This window comes from Pan paniscus, chromosome 22 (assembly GCF_029289425.2).
Source record: "Pan paniscus chromosome 22, NHGRI_mPanPan1-v2.0_pri, whole genome shotgun sequence".
NCBI classification, from domain to species: Eukaryota; Metazoa; Chordata; class Mammalia; order Primates; family Hominidae; genus Pan; species Pan paniscus.
The window spans coordinates 40,570,042-40,592,256 of record NC_073271.2 but is presented as its reverse complement, the minus strand read 5'-3'; the positions used below and the strand labels follow the sequence as shown (position 1 = coordinate 40,592,256).

Here is a 22,215-nt window from a genome sequence, read left to right as displayed (position 1 = left end):
GCCACAGCACCAGCTCACATTCCTTTCCTTATTTGAGAAAAGACTGACTCTCTAGCTCGCCGCAGACGACCCCTTCCCCTAAATGTTTAGCCAATCGGGTCTAGCTTAGATTGTGTGGTCCGACCCCAGCCAGTTAAAAAAGGGCACAGGGGCAGGATTTGCGTCAAAAATAAAAACTTTCACTCTCCTTTGTTCTGTGTGCTCTCGTGGCAACCGGCCACGTGAGAGGCACTTCTCTGCGCAAAGATAAATTTCCGTTGCTAAAAAGTCCTTTGTCTAAGCGCTCGTTTTCCTTACGACTCTGAGTTCTATCTCTAACACCTCTGTGGGTGTTTCTACCATATACCTTTCCACACTCAGGTACATTTTTGCCTAAATTCCTAAAGGTGGCATTGCTGGCGCAGAGTGTTCATGGATTTAAAATTCTTAGAGATACTGAGAAATGCCCTCCAAAGATGGTCCCTAATTGTGCCTGTGAATAGCGATGTCAGAGGAAATGGTGCAGTGGGGAACTGTGAGGGCCTGTCCCTCCACGGAACATCAGAAACTGGCAAAACCCAAATAAACAAACCCACCGTCCCCGGCCAGCCCCCGGCCAGCGTCCCCTGGCTCTGCAGTTGTATTCTAGGAGTCTACTCTCGGATTTGTTCAATCCTGTTTGAAACTGGCTCCATCTGCACTCGTGTTCACGTGTTCACGTGTTCTCCCACCCTCTGGTTTGAATGTGGTCCCACACTGTCCTGGGCTTCCTCCACCATCGCTTCCCCAAGACCTTCCCGTCCCCACCTGCCGTCCACCCACCCACCCCAACAAAGGGGGTTGGAGTTCAATTTTATCTGAACTCTGGAAAATACTTGAAGGTTTGCAGCAGTCAAGGGAACACATAATCAAGAAAAAGCAGCACAACCCAATAGGACAACCTTGTGGATTTTAACTTCCCCTTGCCTCATCCCCCCCTCCCCAGCTGGATGACAGTCAGGAAGGCAGCAGCCTGAGTTTCTGGTGTGGGATGCTGTTGCCAGGGAAGCAGAGGGGACCTTGTTTGCAAGGCAGTGCAGTTGTCTGTTTCTACCTGTCTGGTGGCTCCCTGAAGGACTAACACACAGGGCTTGCCTTATTTCACCAAATCAGACTCAAGGCAGAGAGCAGCTACACTGAGGCTTTGTCAGAACATTAAACAGTCAATGCCACCTGGGGCCAAAGGTATCAGCCAGAAAACATTGGGCATGCCCAAAAAGCCTGGGAGGAAAAGCTGGAAGATGACATGCTTTGAGGAATAAGGGAGGTGGGAGATCCCACTTACTCTTGGGAGTCCAGAAGGCCCCCACGCATGCCCATGATGGGGCACCAGCTCAGAAAAGACCTGAGAAGCTCTCAGTGCTCACCTCTGGCTGAACTTCAGGCTCTGAGCAAGCAGGAAGGGAAGGTGCAAGCAGGAAGTAAAGGTGCAAGCAGGAAGTGAAGATGCAAGCAGGAAGTGAAGGGGAAGGCAGAGTCGCAAACTCCCCAGCCGAGTGCTGGGGGGTGTGAACCAACACACAGAGCCCAGCTACAAACCCTGAAGAAAAACAATTTTTTGATTCCAGGCATTTAAGGAACTCTCTGTCAAATTACTGTCTTAGCACCAAGCTAATAGAAAGTGAGCACACATGATGAAGAAACTATTTTTTAACTTGACATAAACAAGCAAAAACAACCACAATCCACAACAATCAGCAACAGCAAACTGCGCAGAGGGAGGAGAACCTGATACCCAGAAATATCCCATTGTAATAGTCACTGTCTGGTTTTCACCAGACAAAGCGGGAAGAAATATGAGCTACTCATGGGGGGAAAGCAATTAATGGAAAATCTTCCTGAGGAAGCCCAGAATTGGACTTTCTAGATAAAGCCTTTCGATCAGCTCTCTTAAACATGTTCAAAAAACTAAATAAAATCACAGACAAAGAATTAAGATAAACCAGGAGAATGATGCCTCACCAAATAGAGAATATCAATAAAGAGATAGGAACTTTAAAAAGAAACCGAACAGAAAATCTGGAATTGAAAATTACAACAACTGAAATAAATAATTCATGATAGGGTTTCAACAGCAGATTTTATCAGGTGGAAGAATTAGTGAACATAAAGACAGACAAATTAATATACTCTGGTCTGAGGAGTAGCTGAGACAAAGGGGAGTAGATGTGAGAATGGAGAAAAATGCACAAATCTTAGAAGAGCTGTGGGACACCATCAAGCATACCAACACACTTAACTGGATTTCCAGATGGAGGGGAGACAGGGGGAGTGGAAAAAATAATTGAAGAAATAATGGCCAAAACTTCCCAAATTGAGAAGACATACCAGTCTACACATTCAAGCCACTCAGTGAACCCCAAGTAGAATAAACTCAAAAAGAACCACACAAAAACACAGTGTAATCAAATTCTCAAAAGTCAAAACAGAATCTAGAAAGCTGCTGGACAGAAGACTAACAGCAGATTTCTCATCAGAAACCATGGAGGCCAGAGGCATTGGGATGACATATTTCACATGCTGGCTTGGGGTACAGGGGCAGGGTAAACCAACAACCAAAAAGGCATCAGCATCTGACAAAATTATCCTTCAAAAATGAAAGAGGGGCCGGGCGCAGTGGCTCATGCCTGTAATCCCAGCACTTTGGGAGGCCAAGGCAGGTGGATCACGAGGTCAGGAGATTGAGACCATCCTGGCTAACACGGTGAAACTCCATCTCTACTAAAAATACAAAAAATTAGCCGGGCCTGGTGGCGGGAGCCTGTAGTCCCAGCTACTCAGGAGGCTGAGGCAGGACAATGGTGGGAACCTGGGAGGCGGAGCTTGCAGTGAGCAGAGATCGCACCACTGCACTCCAGCCTGGGCAACAGAGCGAGACTCTGAAGAGAAAGTGATTCATTTCAAGGTAAATAAAACCTGAAAAAGCTCATTGCCAATAGACTTGCCTTACAAGAAATGCTAATTCAGGCTGAAATAAAAGGGCACTAGACAGTAACCTGGAGCCATATGAAGGAAAGGTAGCCATGTTGGTAGTTTGTGTGTTTATAAGAATTCTTCCATTACATATTAGTTATCTAATTTGTTGGTGTACAAATTTTCATAGTATTCCTTATAATCCTTTTTATTAATGTAAGGTCAGTAGTGATATTCCCATTTTCATTTACGATTTTAATTATTTGAATCTGTCATCTTTTAATCTAGATAAATATTTGTCTAGATAAAGATCTAGACAGATAAAGATTTGTCAAATCTGTTGCTCTTCTTAAAGAACCAACTTTGGGGTTCATTGATTCTACTGGTTTTCTACTTTCTATTCCATTTTTCTGTGCTCTAGTCTTTATTTTCTACCTTCTGCTAAATTTGGATTCAGTTTGCTCTTCTTTTTCTAGTTCCTTAAGATATAAAGTTAGATTAATGATTTGAGATCTTTATTTTTTTTAAAAATGTAAGCATTCAGTTATCAATTTCCCTCTACATACTGCTTTCACTGAATCTCGTAAGTTTTGGTTTGCTGTGTTTTCTTTTTTATTCATCTCAAAGTATTTTCTGTCTTCTCTTTGAGTTTCTCCTTTGACTCCTTGGTTGTTTGAGAGTGTGTAATTTAATATACACATATTTGTGAATTCCAGTTTTTCTTCTGTTATTTTCTAGTTTCTTTCCATTATAATCAGCGAAGATAGTTTCTATGAGTTTGATCATTTTAAATTATTAAGACTAGTTTTGTGGCCTAAGGTATAGTCTAATATGGCAACTGTTCCATGTGAACTTGAGAAGAGTGTGTTGTCTACTCTTGTTGGGTTGGGTGTTTCTGCATCTATGTGAGACCTGTTTAGGGGGTTCTTCAAGTCCTCTATTTCTTTACTGAATGTCAATTTAATTCTTTTTTTTTAAATTAATTAATTAATTAATTTTTTTTTGAGACAGAGTCTTGCTCTGTCACCCAGGCTGGAGTGCAGTGGCACGATATCGGCTCACTGCAAGCTCCACCTCCCGGGTTCACGCCATTCTCCTGCCTCAGCCTCCCAAGTAGCTGGGACTACAGGCGCCTGCCACCATGCCCGGCTAATTTTTGTATTTTTAGTAGAGACGGAGTTTCACCGTGTTAGCTAGGATGGTCTTGATCTCCTGACCTTGTGATCCTCCCACCTCAGCCTCCCAAAGTGCTGGGATTACAGGCGTGAGCCACTGCGCCTGGCCTCTTTTTTTTCTTAATTACAGAGAATGGCTCATTGATGTCTCTCTTATTGTAGAACCAGAACTGTCTATTTCTTTCTTCATGTCTGTCCATTTTTGTTTCACATACTTTGGTGATCTGATATTAGATATGTATATATTTACAATTGGTATATCTTCTTGATGGATTCACTTTCATCAGTGCATAACGTCCTGTGGGCCCAGCCCCTGCTGATCAGTCTGCTCCAGCTTGTGCATGACAGTGGCTTCCTCATTAGCCTCCGTTCCTGGCCATTCTCCTGGCCTGTGGCTGGCTCCTCCCCTGCCAGGCCATCATGTCCCCAGGTAACATCCATGTGGCTCCCCCCGGGCAGCACATAGCATTCCTCAGTTGCTCTCACTAGACAGGTCCCACTTCCTAAGGTCTGGAAAATTATGATGGCCTAGTAAAACAAGCTGAGAAATTTAAGCCTAGCATTATTTCTCTCCCAATTATTGACAGCATTCAGTGGTGAAAGTCTTTGGGTCCATAGCTTGCTTTGTAGAATGGCTTTTAATCCTAGATTCATTTAATCAGTATGATATATTTGGGACTTTTCCTTTTCTTGGATTCTGTGTCTTGACAAATATAGACAGTTGTGTCTCCACCAACACCATCAATACATAGACTCCTCTCATCATCCCACAAATTTCCCTCATGCCCCTTTGTAGTCACTCCACATCCCCACCCTAGCCCCTAATAGGCACTGATTTTTTTTTGTCTTATTATGATTACTATTGCCATAATATCACATCTACAGAATCCCACAGTGTTTAGTATTTTGCCATATAATATATGACTTAAATAGACCCTTCACTAAAGAACAAATATGGATGGCAAATAAACACATGAAAACATGTTTCACATCATGGATCACCAGGACAGTGCAAACTTAAACCCCAGCGAACTCTCCCTATACAGCTGTGTTGACTAAAGTAACGATACGTCTGATGTGCAGGACTGGCAAGAATGTGGGGCTTTGCTGATACGTTTGAGTTTAAACCTCCCATCTCACAGTGGTTTTTGCTTATGCAAGGAATCTACTCCCTTTTATCTCCTTGCTTTACTGCTTTTGGATTGAGTGTTTTAAGTTTTTTTATTCCTTCATTGTATTGGTTCCTAGTGCTACCATAGCTAATTACACCAAAAGTGAGACTGGAAACAATGGAAAATTATTCTGTCATAGTTCTCAGGGCCAGGCACCTGAAATGAAGGTTTCCACAGGGCCATGCTTTCTCCAAGCTCCAAGGGAGAATCTGCCCTTGCTCCTTCTAGCTTCTGGTGGCACCCAGCAAACCTTGGGTTCCCTTGGCTTCTATCTTCACTCCAATCTTTGCCTCTGTTGTCATATCATCTTCTTCCCTTTGTGTGTATGTCTGAACTTCCTTCTCCTTTCTCTGGTAAAGACACTAGACATTGGATTTAAGGTTCACTATGATCCCGTATGACTTAACTAATTATATCTGCAAATACCTTATTTCCATATAAGGTCATATTGAGAGGTTCTGGGTGGAGACAACTTTTGGGGAGGAATGATTCGGCCAAGTACTAGCATCTACTTCCTAGTGAGTTGTATATTCCTTTATTATTATAGTGGAGATTATAACATGAATCCATGACTTTTTAAAGTCTCATGTAAATTAGACCTTATATTATTTTTCAGATGGTGCAGTGTGCTTAAGCCACTTTAACTCCATGTAGCCCCTCCTGAATTTTGTGTTCTTGCCATGTATTTTATTTCCATAAATATTTTACAACTTACATTTTATACAGTCAACATTCATTTAGATTTTCCCCATGTGTTCTTCTTTTGTTACACTTCATTTCCTTATCAACTTCTTGCTTTCATCTGTGCTTGTTTTCATTCTACCTAATGCTCCCTTTAGTATTTTCTGTAGTGCAGATCCTGCTGGTGACACACCCTCTCGGTGTCCAGGGGATGTCATTATTCTGTTCTCATTTGGGGGAATCTTCTTCCCAGGTATAGAATTCTAGCTTTGTGCTTCTTTTCTTTCAGACAGTAAATATATCATTCCATTGTCCTCTGCCTTTCATCATTTCTACTGAGAAGTCATCTGTAAGTGTTATTGTTGCTTCTTTGAAGGTAATATGTCTTGTTTTCCTCTGGCTGTTTTTAAATTTTTCTGTCTTTGGATTTCAACCCCAATGTGCCCAGGTGTAGTTTTCTTTGTGTTCACTTGCTAAAGATTCTTGGTTTGGAGGGTTCCTTTTTTTCTTTTTCTTTTTTCTTTTCTTTTTCTTTTTCTTTTTTTTTTTTTAACAGGTCTCTTTCTGTTGCCCAGGTTAGAGTGCAGTGGTGCAATCTTGGCTCACTGCAGCCTCTACCTCCCAGGCTCAAGTGATTCTCCTCCTTAGCCTCTTGAGTAGCTGGGACTACAAATGTACCCCCAAAGTGGGCCAACTTTTCATATTTTTTGTAGAGATTGGGTTTTGCTATATTGTCCTGGCTGGTCTTCAACTCCTAAGCTCAAGCAGTTTGACCACCTTGGCCTCCCAAAGTGCTGGTATTACAGGTGTGAGCCATCACGCCTGGCCTAAAGATTCTTAAATGCTCTTTGCATCTATGCATTTCACCAGGTTAAAGTTCTTGTCCATTACATCTTCAAATATTTTACTACCCCTATTTCACTCCTCTCCTTGTAGGATTTCAATCATTTTTCCCATAAATTTTCACAAAATATAGGCATGTTTATTGCTCCACTTTCTTTATTTCCTTCTTTTCTTTCCCATCTCTGTATTCAGGCTTGAAATTTCCTCATCTCCCTTCCTTTACTAATCTTCTCTTTGGTTTTGTCTATATGTTGTAAAGCTAAGCTACCTAGTTCTTAATTTCAGCTATTGTGTTCTTCGTTTCCAGAATTTTTGTTTGATTCCATTTAATAAATCCAGTTTGACACTGAAATTCTCCATTTGTTCTCTATTTTCTTGAGCAAGTTAATCAGCATTAAATTCCAGTTTCACAATTCTAATATCTAGATCTCCTGCACGTCTGTTTCTCTTGTTTGTTTTTTTCCTCTTGGTCTTTTGGTCAGTTGGTCTTGTCTTCTAATATCCCTAGTAATTTTTTGACTGCATGAAGGACTTTATGAAAATTTATAAGATGATTTGAGCCTCTGTTGATGCTGCTGTCTCCAGAAGAGATCACTTTTGTTTCTGGGAGGCAGTTAGGCTACAGGCAGATCATATGAGTTCAGTGCGAGTTTATTTAAAGATAGGTTTCATTCTTTCTGGTTTTTCCTTCCTCCTAGGGAGTAGCCCTTCACTTACATTCAGCATTTCCAACTGAAAGCCTAGGGTGTTTTTGCTAGAATCCCTCCACCTTGTCAGGTCCTGAACTCTGTGGTTTTTTTCTTCTAATTCCATGAGACTACTAAAAGCTCTGCTCAGCTGATCAGGCTCTCGGCCTCTTGGCTGTGGTCTGTAAATTGGTAAATGCCTCAATAAGAAAATCCACAAGGAATATTGGACTCACTTCTGTGCAGTTTCTCTCTAATGCGGATTCACTCACTCAAGTCTCAGCTGTCTTGATACCTCCCGGCCCCTTCGAACCGAGATTTTGCTTGTAAACCAGATTTCCTAATATTTCTCAGCTAGATGGCCAGTCTGATGTAAGCCAGTTCCCCACACACGAAAGGAGAACTTGACAGAGCATTTTATACAGCATAAGAAAAAGGTGGCACAATGGAATCGCTTTCAGAGCTCAAAATTACTCTTCAATAATTTCTCCAAAAAAGTTTATTATTTCAGCCCATTTTTATAAAGGCTTTTCCTTGGGCCAGGCATGATTTTAGGCCTTTGAAGACTGAGTGGTGAACAAGACAAACACACTCCCTGCTCACATGCAGCTTACGTTTGAAGAAAGGAAGCTGAGGACAGCAAGGACAATGAACAGGAACAGGGAAGACGCGTGGTGCAGAAATACTGATGGCCAGGCACAGGGCTCACGCCTGCAATCCCAGTACTTTGGCCGAGGCAGGAGGGATCACTTGAGACGCCATCTGTACAAAAAAAAAAAAAAAAATTTAAGAATATTGATAATGGGACTTGAGTTATCTATGGTTGAAGCACATCATAAAGCTATGGCCTTTAAGAGCAGAACCAAATCCATGGGCCAGTTCAAAACTTTTCTTTCCTGTCCGAAACCCAGTCCTATCCCCAGCGTTCCCACACCAACGTCTGAGTGGACCTCGGGGAAGGCCATGGGGAGGGGCATGGCCTCTCCTTCCTTGCTCCCCTTCTCCCTGTTTGGGGCTCTAATTTCTTCAGTGATGGGGATGGGGGAAGGAATGTGCAGGGCCACCACTGTGGGGCTCACTGGCCATTGCTGCACCTTCTCTCCGGCTGCTCCAGTGATCCTGTGCTTCTACCAGCTGCTTCTGCCTCTTCAGTGAGGACCCGCTTTAGGGAGGAGACGCCCCCACAATCGTGAGTGGGACAGCTCTCGCCTTGGCATGCCACACTTTGCGTAATGCTGAAGGGCCACCCCTGCCTCCGCAGCCCCCTTCTTACAACCCGGACTGCACTGGTGGCGTGCTGGGACCAGGTCCACCTCCACTCTTGCCCCCAGGGATCCACATGGGACAGGCTACAGCCCAGACAGGACAGGAGATTTATGACTTGGGCCACATCACAGGCAAACAAACATCCCTAGTCATGACACACGCCACCTCTCAGCAACCAGGAAGGGGAGGCTGTGGGCCCTGGAACAACAAGGCCAGGAGGGGTATAAAAGCGGAGCCCCACGAAGCTCACACACTCACACACTCAGTCACTCACACACACACTGACTCCCACACTCACTCACTCACACCTCCCCCAGCTCACCTCTTCCCCACCCCAGCATGGCCGCGTCCACCATGTCCGTCTGCTCCAGCGCTTACTCCGACTCCTGGCAGGTGGACGACTGCCCAGAGAGCTGCTGTGAGCCCCCCTGCTGCGCCCCCAGCTGCTGTGCCCCGGCCCCCTGCCTGACCCTGGTCTGCACCCCAGTGAACTGTGTGTCCAGCCCCTGCTGCCAGGCGGCCTGTGAGCCCAGCCCCTGCCAATCAGGCTATACCAGCTCCTGCACGCCCTCGTGCTGCCATCAGTCTAGCTGCCAGCCAGCTTGCTGCGCCTCCTCCCCCTGCCAGCAGGCCTGCTGCGTGCCTGTCTGCTGCAAGCCTGTGTGCTGCGTGCCTACCTGCTCTAAGGATTCCTCTTCATGCTGCCAACAGTCTAGCTGCCAGCCAGCTTGCTGTGCCTCTTCCTCCTGCCAGCAGTCCTGCTGTGTGCCTGTTTGCTGCAAGCCTGTGTGCTATGTGCCCACCTGCTCTGAGGATTCCTCTTCATGCTGCCAGCATTCTAGCTGCCAGCCAGCTTACTGCACCTCCTCCCCCTGCCAGCAGGCCTGCTGCATGCCCGTCCGTTGCAAGCCTGTCTGCTGCAAGCCCATCTGCTGTGTGCCTGTCTGCTCTGGGGCTTCCACTTCATGCTGCCAGCAGTCTAGCTGTCAGCCGGCTTGCTGCACCACCTCCTGCTGCAGACCCTCCTCCTCCGTGTCCCTCCTCTGCCGCCCTGTATGCAGGCCTGCCTGCTGCATGCCTGTCTCCTCCTGCTGTGCCCCTGCCTCCTCCTGCCAGGCCAGCTGCTGCCACCCGGCCTCCTGCGTGTCCCTCCTCTGCCGCCCCACGTGCTCCCGCCCGGCCTGCTGAGGCCTCTGCTCAGGCCAGGAGTCCAGCTGCTGATGTGCACCCCCCCTGGGCCAGCTGGGCTCAGTTCCTGACCTGGGTTAGGTGGCTGCCCCCACCTAGGACGGGTCCCCGTGTCTCCCCTGTGCTGAGGTGACCCCCCCTCCTTACTCCCAGGAGCCTCCATCCTTGCAGCTCCCCAGCTCTTGCCTTCCAGCAGGTGCCCACCTGCCTGCTAGGTCCCCTGTCCTCCCTCCCAGCTTCTCTGCTCTGGGTCACTTGGCCTCGACTTGAACCTCTCAGCACCTCCTCCTGCTCCCCAATAAACTCTCCTTGGTCACCTGATTCTCTTTTCTGTTGTGTTCCTGGGGGACACATGGTTTTGAGCTGACATTGGTCTCCTCCAGCCATGATTATTTTTAGGAATGAGTGACTTAACCTAGAAGTCACAGGGGACAGTGGCCTAACTCCTCCATGGGGTCACCAGGTGGGACTCACGGTCACTCCCAGGAAGGCTCAGTCCCAGCTCAGCCCCTGTGCCTGGGTCTTCCTGAGCCTGGTCATTCGCTGTCGTGCCCTGGGCTGTGGGGCTCTCCAGGCCCCAGGAGTGTCCCACCCACTCTCTCACCTGGGAGAGCCCACACTGCAGGGTCACCTTCCGGGAAGCTGCCCTGGGGTCCGGGCACTGCAGCCTCCAGGCCTGGTCACCCTCCCTGTGTGCCACCCGCCCGAGGGTTCTGCCCGTTTAGCAGCAATGCGAGGGGAGAGGGAGGGGCTGCTGCACCTGCGCAGGAGACAAGGGACTCGATGGGAACAAAAGCATCATGGAGTGGGCGGATGGAGGCACAAGATTCCCCAAAACCCCGGCGCTGCCCAGGTTCTCCTCTGGGTGGGGGGGGAGGGGGCAGCAGTTTCCACACAGGTGTAGGGACAAGGAGCCTGGGTTCCCACAGATGATGCCGGTGCGGGCACACAGTCAGCGACACTCTCATCTCTCTAAGGCTTGGTCCACGCGGGGAGCATGAGCTGCCTGTGATGTCCTGTGGGAAAGGCCGTCAGCGGGGACAGTGGTAAGATCAGGCAGCGCATGGGGCTCCGCCACCCTGGGTGGGCACAGAGCAGTCAGTCCTCAGACTGAGACAAACTCCTCCAGGCCAGCTGCAGAGACCAAAACACTGATGAGAATGCCCGCCCCTGGGATGCTGCAGTCACCCCACAGCCAGGCCGGCCGCAGCCTGATGGACGTGGTGCTGCCATGGCTGTGGTCAGAACAGGCACAGAAATGCCACAGAAAGTGAGGTGGAGCCTGGGGGGCGGGGCCTGCGTGGTTGCTGCCCAGGGCCCTCGGTGGCTGAGGGACCCCGTGTGACCCCGGCTCAGCCTGATCTGCTCTCAGCTCCCTGCCCTCCGCACTGACGGCTGCTGGGAACCCACTATGGCCTAAGTGCATGGCCGTCCACACTGTTTCCTGTTCACATTCCTAGCCCATTTCTTATCATGCTATGTGTGTTTTTCTTGTGGATTTAGGGCTGGGGATCCTCTGTCCATCATATGCTCTCCAAATATTTCCAACCCATCATTGCTTCTATACAGCACACTCCCCGAGATTGGAAACAGGCCTAATTTTGCTGATATTGGTTTCATTGTTATTGCTTAGATTTAACTTTTTCCCCATCTGCTGATGTGACTTGTGTGAAGTATGAGGTATTAATCTTTCTCTTCCACCAATAGCCAACTGTCCTTTTTAAAAATTAGTTTATTCTCTCCATCTCTCATTTGAAACATCTCTTTCGTCTGATAGAAATGTTTGTATAGTCTGCTTCTGAAATCCGTATTTTGTTCTATTCATCTCTTGATCTATCCTTGCATCCATTCCAGATGTTTTATCCATGTTATTCAGCTTCGTAATATATCCTAACAGCTCATAAGAAAGGTGCTGCTATCTTATTTTCTAAAAACGTTGGTTCTAGCTTGTTCTCAATTAATTTTAGAAAGCTTTTCCAGTATTTTTTAAACTGCTATAATTTTGATTGGGATTGCATTGAGCTTTTAAATATGTAGGAGGAAACTAACGGCTCCTAAGGAAGGTGCCACTATCTTATTTCCTAAAAACGTTGGTTCTAGCTTGTTCTCGATTAATTTTAGAAAGCTTTTCAAGTATTTTTTAAATTGCTATAATTTTGATTGGGATTGCATTGAGCTTTTAAATATGTAGGAGGAAACTATAATTGTTCATCTTGTCTTGCCTTGCAGTTACACAGTACAATAGTTCCATTTAGAATTCCATCATTTTCTTCTATAGGTCTAAAATATTTCTCTTTGGATTAAATTTGAGGTATTTCATAGGGATGTTTTACTAGTGTGAATGGGGAACAGTTTTCTATTATGTTGTCTTAGTATATAAATCCTGTATATATGTCTATATAAATTTTTTACATATGTTGTCTTCATATCAAACCATATGTTTAGCTCCTTTCCTTTGCAAGTTCTCTTATTAGTTCTTACAGTTTGTCATTGATTTTCTTGGATTTTTTATGTAGATGAGCTTATCATTTGAAAATAAGGAGAATTTAACTTCTCATTTCCAATCTTTAAAACTCCCATTTCTATTGTTTTTCCTGTGGCAACATTACTTTGAACACCCAGGATGATGCTGAATAAAATTAAAAGAATCCTTGATTGTTCCTGACTTTCATGAGAAACGTCAAAGGTTCACCGCTACACGCAGTGTTTGCTGTGGGGTTTAAGTAGAAACCTTTTATTTTTAAACCAAGTCTTTCTATTTCCTTTTTGCTATGAATTTTCATTTACTAGAATCAAGGATTGTTTTGAGGGGGAAGAGTGGATCCTAGAGACATGGTGCTACCTGAGGCATAGTTTCTAAATCTCCCTAAATCCCAAATAGAAACAGAGAGAATTACCAGATAGAAAAAGAAAAACCCATGGGTTCCATTTAGGACAGAACTTAATGGCAAGATATCACCCAAGGGCCCAAAATACGAGTGGGTAGGAACCAGGCCCAGAAGCCAGTGTTGCTGAGGTCTGTGCCGGAGGACACCGAGGGAGCACTGGCAGGAGCAGCAGCCTGAGGATGGGAGAAGCCCAGCACCGCCCGGAAAGGGGGCCAGAGTGTGAACAGCCACTGCAGCTGGGCAGGCCCCTCCTCTCCATCAGCCATGGAACACAAGCGGCTGCAGGAAGAAGCCTGACAGGGCTGGACTCTGCCACTGTGAACTCTTGAGTCTGAGCCACCAGGGCTTCCTTCCACGGAAGAGTCCCTCTGTCTCCCAACCTGAGGGTAAGGAGCTTGGAGTGGAAGCAAAGTTGGGCAGAACAGAAAGTCCACTTCCAATGGAAAAAGACCTAATAGCCCCATAGATAGTTTTTTTTTTCTTTTTTCCTTTTTTTTTTTTTTTTTTTTGATAAACATAGAAATTGATCCTTCTGGTCTTAAAGCTCAAAACTTTGCTTTATCTGTAATCCCAGCACTTTGGGAGGCCGAAGTGGGCGGATCACTTGAGGTCAGGAGTTTGAGACCAGCCTGGCTAACATGGTGAAACCCCATCTCTACTAAAAATACAAAATTAGCTGGGTGTGGTGGTGTGCACCTGTAGTCCCAGCTACTTTGGAGGCTGAGTCAGGAAAATTGCTTGAACCTGGGAGGCAGAGGTTGCAGTGAGCAGCTACTTCCAGCACGCTACTGTGGGAATACTGCAGGCAGTCGCAGTGTACAAACAGTGTATTCGTGTTTCTAAACACAGACATGATACAGTAAAACGTCAGTGTTACAATCTTATAGGACCACCATCCCCTGTGCTGTCCACTGTCAACTGAAACAGGCTCTGGCCGTACGTGACTGTATGCTGTCTAACTGTTTTCATACCTGCTTTACCTTTCAGGCTTAATCACTTTCAATTCTTTAATTGTGTTGGGCTAGGAATTAATGGAATCTAAGTTGGAAATAAGTATAATCAAGTGCTTTGTTTCACATAACCCAAATTGGAAAGGAAGCCAAAAAGCTCTGAGGTCTTGGTGGACACCACATTTGTATACGTTCTTGTTTTTTAATTGTGGTAAAATACACATAATGTAAAATTTACCATCGAAACTATTTTTAAGGGTACAGTCAGTGGCATTCAGGACATCCATGTTGTTGTGCAGCCATCACCACCATCCATCTCCAGAACTTCTTCGTCTCCCAACACTGAAATTCCACACCCATTAAGCACTCACTCCCCATCACCCCCCAGCCCCGGCACCCACCATTCTACCTTTTGTCTCTGTGAATCTGACCAGTCTAGTGACCTCATGTAAGTGGAACATCCCCAAGGTTCATCCATGTTGCAGCGTGTGTCAGCATTCCCTTCCCTCTTTATGGCTGACTAATATTCCACTGTGTGGATGGACCACACTGCGTTTACCCATCCATCCGTTCATGGACACTTGTGTTGCTTCTACCTTTTGGCAATTGTGAGTAAGCCACTATGAACATGTGTGTAGAAGTATCTCTTTCGATTCTTTTGAGAATGGACCCAGAAGTGGAATTGCTGAATCATTTGGTTGTTCTGTTTATAACTTTTTGAGGAACTGCCATCCTGTTTTCCACAGTGGCTGCACCATTTTACATTCCCACCAACAGTGCGCAAGAGTTCCAGTTTCTCCACAGTGTCGCCAGCATAACACATTCTGTTCTTTGGGCATTAGCCATCCTAGTGTGTGGGGGTGCCTTTGGGTTTTACCATGGACCCGTGCTCCTGACTAAGCCGGTCCCTACTGCCTGGCACCAGCCTTGCCCCTGGCCCAGCAGCCCTGCCTCTCACACATCAGCCCTGTCACATACCAGCCCTGCCCCCTCACACACCAGCCCCGCCCCTTCACACACCAGCCCCGCCCCCTCACACACCAGCCCTGCCCCCTCACACCAGCCCCGCCCCCTCACACCAGCTCCACCCCTCGCACCAGCCCTAGCGCTCCATCAACCCCATCCCTCCCCATTAGAGGGCTAATTAGAAGGCCCCTATCCACCCTGCCCTTCCCATCCACCGCGCCCCCTCGCCTCGCCCCTCCAGTCAGCCCCTGCTCCTCTCACCACCTGTGCTCATCACCTCTGCCATTCCCATCTGCCCTGCCCCCGCACCCGACCCCTACCCCCAGCCCCGTCCTGAGCCTGGCCCACTCTCCACAGAGGAACGAATACCTGCTGACGGTGGTGGCAGAGGAGAGCGACCTGCTGCTGCTTGGCCTGCGGTTGTCACCTGCCCAGCTGCACTTCCTGTTCCTTCGCGAAGACACGGCCGGCGCCTGGCAGACCCGAGTGTCCTTCCGCAGCCCGGCCCTGGTGGACGGCCGCTGGCACACGCTGGTCCTGGCTGTGTCCGCAGGCGTCTTCTCCCTCACCACGGACTGCAGCCTCCCGGTGGACATGTAGGTACCCACCCGGGGAGGGTGCACCTGCAGTCCTCAGAGTCCTGCCAGGCCAGGCATCCTTCAGCCATGCTTGCTGAGCAACATCTGCAGGAGCTGTCCTGGGGCAGGAGCCGACCAGGGTCAGGAGCCATGGGGTGGAGGGGCAGGAGCCATCCACGGGGCAGGAGCCGACCAGGGGCCAGGAGCCATGGGGTGGAGGGACAGGAGCCATGGGGTGGAGGGGCAGGAGCCATGGGGTGGAGGGACAGGAGCCATGGGGTGGAGGGACAGGAGCCATGGGGTGGAGGGGCAGGAGCCATGGGGTGGAGGGACAGGAGCCATGGGGTGGAGGGACAGGAGCCATGGGGTGGAGGGGCAGGAGCCATCCACGGGGCAGGAGCCGACCAGGGGGCAAGAGCCATTCATGAGGCAGGGGCTGACCACGGGAGGTCAGGTCAGCGTCCGCGCCAGCCTCTGAAGGGCTGCATGGGGTGAGGCAGGCTCACCATCTGTGGGCAGAGTGGACATTGGCGAGAACAGGTGGTGAGTGATGCCCTGGATTCGGGCTGGAAGGGGAATGGGCCTCTCCCGCGGAGCGTTTATGAAGCACGCTCCTGTCAAAACCCCGATTTTAATGTTTCTCCACGCCTTAAACACAAAACCCGAGGCACATCAGAGTCAGTGGCTTAGAACCAGGTAAGGGCGATCATACCAAGCGCACTCCTTTTCCAGAAGTAGCTCAGGGGACTTGGCAGGGGAGCGGCACTGGGGGGAGGGCGCTAACATCACAACAGGCAGCAGCAGGAAGTCAGAGTCACTCCTTCCCCAACCTCCAGGCTGGAGGCCGAGGCCTGGCTCCGTGACTCCACGTGGCAGGTTCCTCGTGGACGAGGGAGCAAATGTTGACAGAAACTCCAAATGAGTACAAGATTATCCTTTGTAGCCTTGGACACAGTGGGGGCTTTTGGAAGCCGAGTTCGTTTCTCGTTTTTGCCGTCGCCTGGTTTGTGGCCTGACGGTAGGTCCCCTGGACAGGAGTCCTCGGTCCCCATAGCTCGGCCAGTTGGTTGCCCATGTCAGGATCTACCACTGTGGAGCAGGGCTGTGCTTCTGTCTTTTTAATTGCAAATGATCCAGTTTATATTAAATCTATTAAATATTAGATTATTTCGAATATTACTTTCAAAGGTAGGATCTTCTGTTTTGTTATGAAACTTATCTCATAAATATTTTTATTATGCAGTTAGCTTAAACACACTTTTATCAGAGCCTCTCTCCCACCATACCCCAAACTCATTAGGGCCCTTAGGACGGTGATGAGTTCTCAGGTCCTGAGAGCTGGAAGCCTCCCAGGGACGTGCTGTGCAGGCTGAAGACAACCTAACCTAGCAGCAGCTTCCCACCCTGTAAAGAAAGTCCTGGCTGGACGTGAATGCTGCCTGACTTCTGGCTTTGCCACAGCAGCTAGGAATGACGTGGCGGCAGCGCCTGAGGCCTGGACAAACGTTCACCTGCCTCATCAGGAGAAAGGAAGAAATCAGGGTCGAAAGCATAATGATTAGGAATGTTCCCCGAATGTTTTAAAAGTGGACTTCCTGGGGAAGATGGTGGGACATGGGGAGTCACAGGCCTGGAACCAATTGTGGCCACGGAAGAACTTAAGCCTTTGGCAGGCTGCCACGGAGGGTACAGGCCAGGGCTTGGGGGCCAGCAGCCTGGACCCTAGCAGAGGCCGAGCTGTGTGCAGAGGACGGGGCTTTCTGGGACAGCAGGGCAGGAACTGAGCTCACCACGGCCAGCTGCAGCCAGATGGCAAAGACTGGAAGGAGCAGGTGTTTTACAAGAGACAGTGGCAGCGTGGGTGGGAGGCGAGCCCGAAGGCACCCCTGCTCTTCCGCCCAGGAGCTCTAGCCACGCCGTCCCTCAGCGGGCACCCACCTTGCTCCATCTCCGGAGTTCAGCCTCCACGCACTCGTCAAGACCGCCTGCTCCTGACACCCTCATGGGTCACCAGCCTCCTTCCTGTCCTGAAGCCATCTGTCCCAGCACCCCAGGCCGGGTGATGGTGCAGGAGCTCAGTGGAGGGAGGGTGAGTGGGCTGGAGGACCCTGTGCAGGTCGAAGCCACTGCACGTTCACCATGAGATAGGGAAGAACCACTAAGCATGTCACCACGCACTTCTGCAGGAGGCCCTGGCCCTGGGGTGAACTGCCCCCCAGAATTCATGTCCACCCAGCACCCGTGAATGTGACCTTACCTGGAAACAGAGTCTTTGCAGTCATCGAGTCAAGCTGAGATCATCCTGGAGTGAGGCGGGCCCTGCTCCAGTGCGACTAGGATCCTTACCAGGAGACAGATACGGGGAGAGTCGGACACTGGAGCGACATGGCCACAGGACACGGGGAGCACGTGCAGCCACCAGAAGCTGATGAGTCGAGGAAGCGTCCTCCTCTGGAGCCTTCGGAGAAACCCTGCCCCAGCCTGATCCAGGCTACTGGCCTCCAGAGCTGTGCAGGCGATCAGCCCTGTGTGCCATTCTTTGTGTGGCAGCCACAGCACGGATGCACGCTGCTTAGTGAGGGGCTTGTTCCCGTTCCTTCTGTGAGTAAACTGGGGCGACCACTCTCCTGTGGCCCTAACACAGTCCTTTGATATTTTCAGAATGGCCGATGTGCCCTTCCCAGCCACCCTGTCGGTGAAAGGAGCTCGATTCTTCGTCGGCAGCCGGAGGAGAGCCAAAGGCCTGTTCACGGCGAGTATGGAGGGGCTGCCTTCCCAACACCCGTGCTGCGGGATGGGACTGCCCCAGGCCAGTTGTCCTACTGCTCTAGTTGACAGATCCTTGGACGTGCTAACTGGGAAAAGAAGGCACGGCATGCGTGGAGTCTCTACCACAGGGCCTTCACGCTTGCTGTTTCCTCCTGGCACCCTCCTCCCTGATGGTCTTGGGTCCCTGCCCAATGGTCCTCTTCAGGCTGCCCCCACCATGCTAAGCTGATGCCCACACTCTGCCCCGCAGCCCCTTCCCCGGAGCTGTCTTTCCTCAGTAGGGCCTGCTGCTCTCAGGCCAGCTGCGTGTCTGCTCGGTGCCTGTATCTCCACTCACGTGTGAGCGGGGACCTCACTCCATGAGGCTAGAGGCCTTTGTTCCCTGCTGAGTCCAGTGTCTAGAGCCATGCCTGGCACATAGCAGATGCTCTGAATATTTATTGATGCATGGTTTGACAGATGGATGGGCAGATGGAGGGATGGACACGTGGAGAGATGAACAGATGGAGAGAAAGATGAATGGATGGATGAATGGATGGGTGGATGGAGGGATGGATGGATGAGTGATGGATGAATGGATGGATGGATGGATGAATGCATGGATGAATGGATGGGTAGGTGGAGGGATGGATGGATGAGTGATGGATGAATGGATTGGACTGATGGATGGACAGATGGATGGATGAATGCATGGATGAATGGATGGGTAGGTGGAGGGATGGATGGATGAGTGATGGATGAATGGGTGGATGGATGGATGAATGCATGGATGAATGGATGGGTAGGTGGAGGGATGGATGGATTAGTGATGGATGAATGGATTGGACTGATGGATGGACAGATGGATGGATGAATGCATGGATGAACAGGATGGGTGGATGGGCTGTTGGATGAGCAGAGTAGCCAGTCACTCTAAGTTCACATAAAAAACCCCTTCTGTGGTTCAGTTCCCTCGGAAGGGGGGCAGTTCTTCACCATTGCTCCCATGGTCTCCTCAGTAACCATCATGTAAACTCTTCCCAGTTAGCTCTGCAAAAGCTTAGATTCCATCCACCCGAGCCTCCTCCGGGCTCTGGATGGGCCAAGCTCAGTGGTCGCCTCCTCAGCGGGTCCCTCCCCAGCAGCGTGGGCCTGAAGGAGCTGTCCCTCTCTCTGCAGGGCCTGGTGAGGCAACTGGTCCTGCTGCCGGGCTCAGACGCCACCCCAAGGCTGTGTCCCAGCAGGAACGCCCCGCTGGCGGTGCTGTCCATCCCACGGGTCCTGCAGGCTCTCACGGGGAAGCCAGAAGATAACGAGGTGCTAAAATATCCCTATGGTTAGTAGGGGGGCCACCCACCCCCACACCAAAGGCAGACGCGAGAGCCCTGGCCTCACACCAGGCGGGAACTCAGGGCTCAGCTCTCAGCCCCTCTCGTGTGCCTGCCCCCCTCATCACTGCTACGGGGGGCAGCGGTCACATTGGCCAGGGGGATACTCGGGGCCCACCCCTAGGAAGGCAGGCGGCACCATCAGACAGGCCAGTGTCATCCTGCCCTTCCCTCCAAGCACTCCCACGACAGCCATCCAGCCCCTTCCTGGGGACCCCAGGCAGAAAACAGGCCTAACTTACTTTAGAAAGTCTTTGTCCAGAGCTATCTGACATCCCTCATCCCCTTTTGCCCCCCAAGGACAGCGTTTGGGCCATTTCTCCCCACCCCGCCTCTGTCCCACCATCATCCAGACCAGCCCGCCCCAGTCGGGCCCACTCTGGCCCTACACTCACGTCTTCCACAATCCCCCGGCCCAGAGGGCCTCCCCACTTGGCTTTCTCTGGTGTGAAGTTACAAGGGTGACTGTATTTATTTAAACCACACTCCTGCCATGGAGAATCTGAAATGCCCCTCCCCACCGCATCCCCACTGCTCTCAGCCAACCCGAGGGGCAGTGAGGTGGAGAACAGCCGAGCCCCCGAGCCTCAGGGTTAGCGGTTACGAAGTAGGGGAGCCCCCACCTCCAACACATCCGGGCCGCATGGTATACTGTGTCACACAGCTGGCCAGCACCGGCTGGCAGGTGCACAGATGTCCCACATAGAGTCAAGAGGTGGCAGAATTAGGACCCATGGTGGGGTGTGATTACTGAAGTGATGAGATCAAACCGTCACAGATTCAAGCCAAGCCGTCGTTAAGATACACAGTGTCAACAGGGACTCCCTCCTGAGGGGGGACCATGCCCTGTGCAATCGCTGAGGACTCTCAGAGGAGCAGGCCTTTTCTGTCTCAATGGGATGGAAAGCCACGCCTTTCAGAGTGGACAGAGGGTGGGCTGACCATATAGGGGGCATCATGATGTCCTTCGTCACCGGTAGGCCAGGTTCTCAATTCCCCGTCTGTGATGTGGCAGGCTTGTGCCAAGGTGCCTGCAGGGGCCCTTCCAGGCCCGCATGCAGAGGCTGAGGCAGGGCAGCCTGGTTTGGGGGCCTCTTCCTGCGTCGTCTTCCTTTGGGGGCACTGGCTTGCTGGAAACTCATCTTCGTGGTCTTCCCCTCAGAAACCAACATTCGAGTGACGCTGGGACCCCAGCCACCGTGTACCGAGGTGGAAGACGCCCAGTTCTGGTTTGATGCCAGCCGGAAGGGCCTGTATCTGTGTGTTGGCAACGAGTGGGTCTCCGTGTTAGCAGGTGAGGCAGCCCTGCACCCGGGGCGTTGGCATGCAGGGCCACTCTGGCACAGTGTGACTGGGAGTGGAGGCTAGGAGAGGGGGCACCTCAGCCACCTCTGAATGACCTCAGGCTTGGCCGTCAGGCTGGGGCACTTCTAAGAGTGAGAGGCAGCATCAGTCCTGACCCCCAAAGCAAGGAGCGGGCAGGACACTGCCCTCCCTAGAGCCACAGGACTCAGCCACAGGCCCTCCTCAGGGCAGGCACCACTCAGGACAGGAAACCGCCCCACCAGGAGCCTCGAGCCTGTGCATCTCATTTGGAAATGTGAACCTCCAGGGCATGACACACGGGCTGACAGGGCTGGGCATCGCGTGGTACCCCTTCCCAAACCATGGGAAGACAATGCCTGCCTCCCTGCAGCCTCCTTGGTAGGGTGGCCCGGCTGCCGCCTCTGCCCACACCCTCCCTATCTGCTAGATCAGAGATGAGATCCAAGGAGATGAAGAGCCTGAAAGGTTATTTTTACAGAGAGCCTTCTCAGCAGTCCGTTCCCGCTGCTGGGGAGGTGAGTGGAGGTGGCGATAGATGCTCCAGACAGGTTACCCGTGGGAAATGGGCATGGGTTCCGCCCAGCACGTGTGTGAGCTGCTCTCTTTCACATTATCGAGGGCACAACTTGCCGTAGAAGCAGTGAGCCTTTTCACAAGGCCACAACGTGTAAACTTCACTGGGGGCTGCACAGATCACAAAGCCCCTGGCAGCAGTGAGTGGCCTCCCTTTGACAGGCCTTTCCTGTGAGAGCGAAATGTGGAAACTGATGCCCGAGGCTGAGGCGCAGGAGTCGTGGCTTGTGACTTGGGGCTTGGGAATCGCGCTCCCGCGAGGATTGCTCTGGATTTCCATTCTCGGAAATCTTAACCGAGTCGCAATGTTTCTATCACAAGCCAAAGAAAGACTGGACTACGTGGAGGAGCATCAGAACTTGTCCACCAATTCAGAGACCCTGGGCATTGAGGTGTTCCGCATCCCTCAGGTGGGGCTCTTTGTGGCCACAGCCAATCGCAAAGCCACATCCGCCGTCTACAAGTGGACCGAAGAGAAGTTCATCTCATATCAGAACATCCCCACGCACCAAGCACAGGCCTGGAGGCATTTCACCATCGGGAAAAAGGCAAGTCTGTGTTCGGTGACTTTCTGCATCCCCTCTCTCTTGGAAAGCCCCGAGTCCACAGGCGGGGCCCCGTACACTGATTCTGCAGGTAAAGGAGTTTCTCACGGTGTCACCTCGTTCAGGCGGTAAAAGGCTGACAGAGTCGCACACGTTAGCCCACCACCCTAAATCCAGGATGCGACTTTGAGGCAGTCTGCTTGGCTCCCGCAAAACGGACGACCAGACCGTTTCCCACATGCCATCTCATTCTACATAGACCCCTCGTCACTACATTTAAAACCTGTTGAGAGTGTTTACATGAGCCGGTC

At 50.3% G+C, this 22,215-nt stretch overlaps 2 protein-coding genes across 5 annotated transcripts in view; both read left to right on the top strand.

The window, feature by feature from the left end:
* The window catches only part of TSPEAR (thrombospondin type laminin G domain and EAR repeats), a 214,484-nt gene that overhangs the window by 164,548 nt on the left and 27,721 nt on the right, over positions 1-22,215 (top strand). The window contains exons 3-7 of the mRNA XM_003823825.4: positions 15,104-15,342; positions 17,986-18,076; positions 19,252-19,408; positions 20,623-20,754; positions 21,681-21,907. Coding sequence (XP_003823873.1) covers positions 15,104-15,342; positions 17,986-18,076; positions 19,252-19,408; positions 20,623-20,754; positions 21,681-21,907 — 846 coding nt within the window. The remainder of the gene's footprint in view (positions 1-15,103; positions 15,343-17,985; positions 18,077-19,251; positions 19,409-20,622; positions 20,755-21,680; positions 21,908-22,215) is intronic.
* LOC100988282 (keratin-associated protein 10-1) lies at positions 7,740-9,942 on the top strand. Of its 4 annotated transcripts, XM_034948292.3 has the most exons (3): positions 7,740-9,240; positions 9,271-9,414; positions 9,511-9,942. In XM_034948292.3, exons 1-3 carry the CDS (start codon positions 9,094-9,096, stop codon positions 9,940-9,942), a joined length of 723 nt encoding a protein of 240 aa, XP_034804183.2. In that variant the 5' UTR covers positions 7,740-9,093. The 4 variants fall into 4 exon arrangements, with proteins under 4 accessions (XP_034804183.2, XP_063457327.1, XP_008975786.3 ...); XM_063601257.1 differs by having other exon boundaries at positions 7,740-9,414; positions 9,637-9,942; XM_008977538.4 differs by having other exon boundaries at positions 7,740-9,414.

Excerpts from the sequence above, each read along its gene's own strand:
- LOC100988282 (XM_008977538.4), top strand. The coding sequence starts at position 9,094 with ATGGCCGCGTCCACCATGTCCGTCTGCTCCAGCGCTTACTCCGACTCC. Across the intron at positions 9,415-9,510 it reads TGCCTGTCTGCTGCAAGCCT|TCCTGCTGTGTGCCTGTTTG; the intron begins GTGTGCTGCGTG and ends TCCTGCCAGCAG.